Genomic DNA, 5,261 nt, shown 5'->3' with positions numbered 1-5,261 from the left:
GCATGCGTTTCGGCTTTTTCAGCAAATGACCGACACGTGTGAATTAACATCTGAATAATCACAAAATAGGAAAATACTTAGTGGAAGTGATTTATGTATTTGAACATCCAATTACAAATCACGATTGTTTAAATTTCCATACGTTTTGCTTTATTTCCTCTTTATCGTTTTATGCTGCTACCTATTTTTGCATCTTCTTGCTCCTCTTGGCTTTTCTTTCTCTTTTCTCTGTTGTCCATTTTTTCAGTGATTTTTAAATTCTTGCTGGTTTTTCTTTCATTGCTGATTCTGTATTCTTTTCATTTGTATTCTCTCCTCCTTTTTTCTTCACTTTCGCTTCTTTTCTCCTCTATACAATACTTTTTTTCCTTCTTCGTATGAGGTCCCGGTGGAGTCAGTAGAGGGGGTCAACCCCTCGGCTTCTCGAACTCCTATCACCTCCTGTGCATTTTTCTTTTAAGTTCGTCCATGTTTATTTGTTCGTTTGTGGCCTTGATGTATATACATTATGCAGTATTTATTCAATAATTTCCTTGTACACAATGTTCTTTATCGCATTTTTATTCTTTTTCAGTTGAATTTTTATACCTTTCTTCGACCTGCATCGTGACAATGCAACGTAGAGTTGACCATGTCCAAAGATTGGTCGGTCAATGAATATTCCCACGTGGTCAAAACTTTGTCCTTGTGATTTATTTATAGTTATTGCAAATGCCAACCTGACTGGAAACTGTCGCCTATGGAGGATAAATGGCATATCTGTATCTCCCCGCGTATCTAATTTAATACTTGGTATTTATACTATTTGCCCTTTTCGCTCTCCGATTAGAAGTTCACCAATCAAAATTCTAGAGTGAATTTCTCTTACAACTAACCGTGCACCATTGCATAAACCATCTGATATTGATAAATTTCGCAATGACATCACAATTCCTCCGACTTTCAGCTGTAGATTGTGTAGTGGTAAACCTGATGGCATTAATCCATTTAAATATTCTATCGAATATCGCAGAGTAGCTTCTTCGTCAAGTGCTGCTTCCGCAGTATCAATTCCTTGTAATGTTTCGTAATCTACGCTTCTTAATTCGAATATATTGCCATCCATTCTGCGTAGTATCTCTTTATTTAACTGATTAACTTCGAAATTCAATGGAGCTAAGATGGCTCTGTTTGTTAATTCATCAAGTGGCAAATTTCTTGGATATGAATCGTCTATTAAATTGTTGCATTGTATTTCTTTCTCTGGTACAAACAGCTCCACTTCTCCATTACCTATATTAAGTACCACTCTGAAAACTTTGCGGCATCCTCCTTTGCTCGCATATTTTTTTTCAAGCTTAATTTTTCGAATATACTCCAAAGTGTAGAGTATTTAATTGTTTCCGCTATTATTTGTTGTTTACCTCCTCGTTTCACAATGGGTAAAACTTGTCTGAAGTCTCCACCTAGTATTATAGTCTTCCCACCAAACGGTGATGTGTCTTCCATTATATCTTTTAACGTGGTGTCGATCAATTCTAAAGCATTTTTCGGTATCATCGAACATTCATCCCATATAAATACATCTATACTTTGTATTTTTTTCTTCATCGTTGCATTTGTGAAAATTGTTCCTTCCTTTTGCAGTGTCAATGGTAATCCAAATGTTTTGTGCGCGGTTGTGCCATATGGTAGTAAGATGGCTGCTATACCTGTCCAAGCAATGCAACATTTTTTTTCAGATTTCAACATGTAGTACAATGCGTTGTATAAAAATGTTTTTCCTGTTCCTCCTGATCCATTAATGTAAGAGCATTTTTCTTGTTTTCTATCAGTGCTTTTGTCAGACATAATATTACCAAAAATTTGTGTATAAATTATTTTCTAATCGTTGTTTAATTGCTCTACCAGTTCATTGCCTTTCTTTGCAAAGGTTTCTGTTTTCCACTGTTATTTCTTCTGCTTTATTTTTGAAAATTATCTCCGGTATTGGTAAGTGAAAATCTGCACATGATCTTGCCTCAGCTCTGAGAAGATGCTCAATTGTACATAGTGCTCTATTTTCATGCTGATCCACGAAGTCTTCAGATAGTGCTTTCTTGTGAGTAATCCATAAATCTATCGCGTTCGATGGCATTTCACCGATTAAATACTACACAAAAAAAATGATGTAACCGTTTCGGCATAAGTATTGAAACAGCTTCGTCGAATATTTTTAAAGCTTCGTCATTTGTCGCAGTTAAACCCATATCCACTGCAGCCTCTCTAAATGTATTCCATTCCTTCCCGTTTACAGTGCGTAAATCTATAAAACTCCTTGCATTTGACGCATGTCCAAGGATTAGTTTGAGGTGAAATCTTTCGGAATCCCTTGGTGAAACATTTGTCATTCTACTCACTACTTTGCATGCATATTTTCTTTTTTTCCACGTTTTTGTTGCTTCTTGAAACGAATAGTAATCTGGCGTGTTCGTGTAAGTTATATTTCTTGCCATTTCATCTATGCTGTTCAATTCAAACCATGCAATAAGATGGGTTCTCCACTTTTTTTCATTTGTAGCGGCTTTGACTTCTCTACCATCCTCAAACGTTGCGTATAGCTGCGCCGGTAGGTGTACAGGTAAGCGTGTGACTGCGTGACTTAGTCCATGCATTGGCAGTTCTAGTATACGCCAAACTGCTTTCATCGGTCCTACGTAACGCGAATCTACATAATCCTGTATTTCGTTGATTATTGGCTGACCATCACTCTTGCTGTTTGAATCAGTTATCTGTACTCTTGCACGATCATGTCCCTTGTGGATGTACTTAAAGACATACTTGATAGCCATTATTGACGCACAATGTTCTACGTTCATGTGACAATCGTACATTGCAAGTAGGTATGGATTGTGAGGCACAACCATGCTGTTGTCTACTTGGATATTTCTTCCTTCCACGTGGTTGCGGTAATAGTTGACGTCTGTATTTTTTCGTCTGCGATACTTTGGAAAACCGCCAGCGCTTATATCAGTGTTTTCCACTAAGTTTTTCGGAATGTTCTTTGAGCATGACTTCGTTACCGAATTCCAGCATGGTATTTTGGATGTGTGAGGGACGTGTAGCATGTGTGATGTGACAGATTGATATAGTTGTTGATGTATTCGTTTGTCTGGTATTTCTGCAGATATAAAACTGTCAATTGCTTCTGGAGTCATAAGTTTGTCATTGTTATTTGAGATAAATAGTATGTGAGCATGCGTTAAGCCTCTCTTCTGAAATTCAACTGTGTATACGTATCCTTCAATCTTTCCAAATACTGAACCGCTTCGGATTTCCTTTATTGCCTGTTGTAGCCGCATGTTGAATATTCGACAAGCTATTGTTGGAATGTCGTTTACAGTGGTACCTGTAGGAAAATCTTTTAATACCGTACATATTTCCGGCCATTTAGGATTACATGTCATTGTGATGAATAAATCCGGTCGTCCAACTTTCCTTGTTACTGCCATTGTATCTTGGTACTGCTGTTGCATATGTCGCATGCTGCCGGAAAATGATGATGGTAAAATCATTTGGTTCCCAAGTCTTGTTCGATCCGAAGTAGTCGCTTCACTATTTGATATGTGATGAGTCATTCCCTTGTAACATTCTACACGCAATTGCTTCTGATTATTTCTTCAAAACAATAAACGCTGCGATTCGATTGTGAGATATGCGTGAATCACATAGTGTTGTGTCAATCGTCCGCTCCGCAACAACTGATTCTGTGCTTCGCCTCGACGTAAGACCAATCGATGTCCATAGTATTGAACAGGAGAGATTGTCTTGTTTATTTTGTATAACTAGGGGCTTCGCCCCTGCGCGCTTCGCGCGCCAACCCCATCTCGGCGCTACGCGCCTCACTATTTCCTCACGCATTGTCTAGTAGACAGGCGAATTCCTTCATGTTGATTTGATGACAGGTCTGCACTTGCTGTCCACTTCAATTCCTTCTGTGCTTACTTTTCTTTTTTTCATCAATCTAAGCTTCCGTTCGTTGGTTGAAAATTGGTGTGCCTTCTCTATTGATATCTATCCATCTCCTTGACTTGCTGAATTATTTTTGCTACCGCTCTGCCCGTTATTCTCCAAAATCACCTTCTTTACATTATTTTTTTCTCTATATTTATGTTGCTGTTCACTCCGTAAAACACCTCTTTCTCTTGTGGTCAACATCGATCATGGTCGTCCTCTTGCCTGGTTATAGGAATATTTGTTTATTATTATTCTCTGGCTTATTTGGTTCTTCGCACTTAAAATTTTATTTTCCTTTTTCTTTTGTGATACTTCCGACCATCCACCATCTTCATCGCCTTGTCTGCTGCTTGAAACTCCTCCTTTCTCCATTGTCATCGTAAATCCTGGCTGTCCTTTTGACTGTTTGGTGATATATTTAGATCTAATAGAGAGACTATAATTTGCTTGTTACGTTTGATACTTATTACTCACTATCTGAATTTTATTTTGGTTCTGCAAGACATCAAAGTGTCCACTGTCTCCGTCGCCGGTGAAGAGTAGCGAGAATTGTGTTCCATTTTGTGATCCGATCCGGTGTGGATGAATTTGTTCTTCGCGATACACGATTAAACATATCTTAAAAATATCCGCAGCTGCATATATTGCATTTTTATTCATATGTGATTTGTAATCACCAGGTCACCTAATCACAGCACCGTTTGACTCATTACCTGTAATAAAACTCGCAAATGTAGACCAATTATCCACTATATTTGAAACGATACTCAGTCTCACCTCTGCGTGTCGATCTTGTGTGCCGTATACACAATACGCCAACGCGCGAAAAAGACAATTCCTGTCGGGAATCATCTTGATAATTTTCGTTTGCATGTTCATTTTTTGCGCGTCAGAAACAGATACCTATAAAGATATTTGTCATTGACTGTCATAAACAGCCGATGTCAGCTGTCAAAGGGTTTGCTAGATGCTTTTTGTTTTGTTTTTGGGATCTCACCCCACCGCCAACTTCATGCGTATACTATTGTTATAATAATCTTTTTTATATTATTGTTATTATAGTCTTTTTTTCACTATTGTTATTTTAATCTTTTTCTACGTTCATTTGTTTGAAACTTTTTCATTAGATCGAGAGATATGTCGGAGAAGAATAAAGAGGATGCATCATCAAGTGAATTCGAAACTTGAACTTTGAATGAGTCCGCCGTATCAAGCGTCAAGCGTTATTCAACATGTTTTAAAAATAGAACAGACAAATGGTTTGTTTATAACAACGCTTGGATGAA

At 37.7% G+C, this 5,261-nt stretch overlaps 1 protein-coding gene across 1 annotated transcript; it reads right to left on the bottom strand.

Moving 5' to 3' along the window:
- Positions 1-796: 796 nt before the first annotated feature.
- Positions 797-3,596, bottom strand: LOC124297753 (uncharacterized). Its single transcript, XM_046749065.1, has 4 exons — positions 2,379-3,596; positions 1,899-2,131; positions 1,404-1,816; positions 797-1,272 (listed from the first exon to the last, which is right to left on the bottom strand). The coding sequence occupies exons 1-4, from the start codon at positions 3,594-3,596 to the stop codon at positions 797-799; spliced, it is 2,340 nt and encodes a 779-aa protein (XP_046605021.1).
- Between the last annotated feature and the right edge of the window lie 1,665 nt (positions 3,597-5,261).

This window comes from Neodiprion virginianus, chromosome 2 (assembly GCF_021901495.1).
Source record: "Neodiprion virginianus isolate iyNeoVirg1 chromosome 2, iyNeoVirg1.1, whole genome shotgun sequence".
Classification (NCBI taxonomy): Eukaryota; Metazoa; Arthropoda; class Insecta; order Hymenoptera; family Diprionidae; genus Neodiprion; species Neodiprion virginianus.
The sequence above is the reverse complement of the archived record's forward strand: the minus strand, read 5'-3'. Positions and strand labels throughout refer to the sequence as shown.

Excerpts from the sequence above, each read along its gene's own strand:
- LOC124297753 (XM_046749065.1), bottom strand. The coding sequence starts at position 3,596 with ATGACTCATCACATATCAAATAGTGAAGCGACTACTTCGGATCGAACA. Across the intron at positions 2,132-2,378 it reads GAAAATATGCATGCAAAGTA|TATTTAATCGGTGAAATGCC; the intron begins GTGAGTAGAATG and ends TTTTTTGTGTAG. Across the intron at positions 1,817-1,898 it reads AGAAACCTTTGCAAAGAAAG|CACTGATAGAAAACAAGAAA; the intron begins GCAATGAACTGG and ends GTCTGACAAAAG.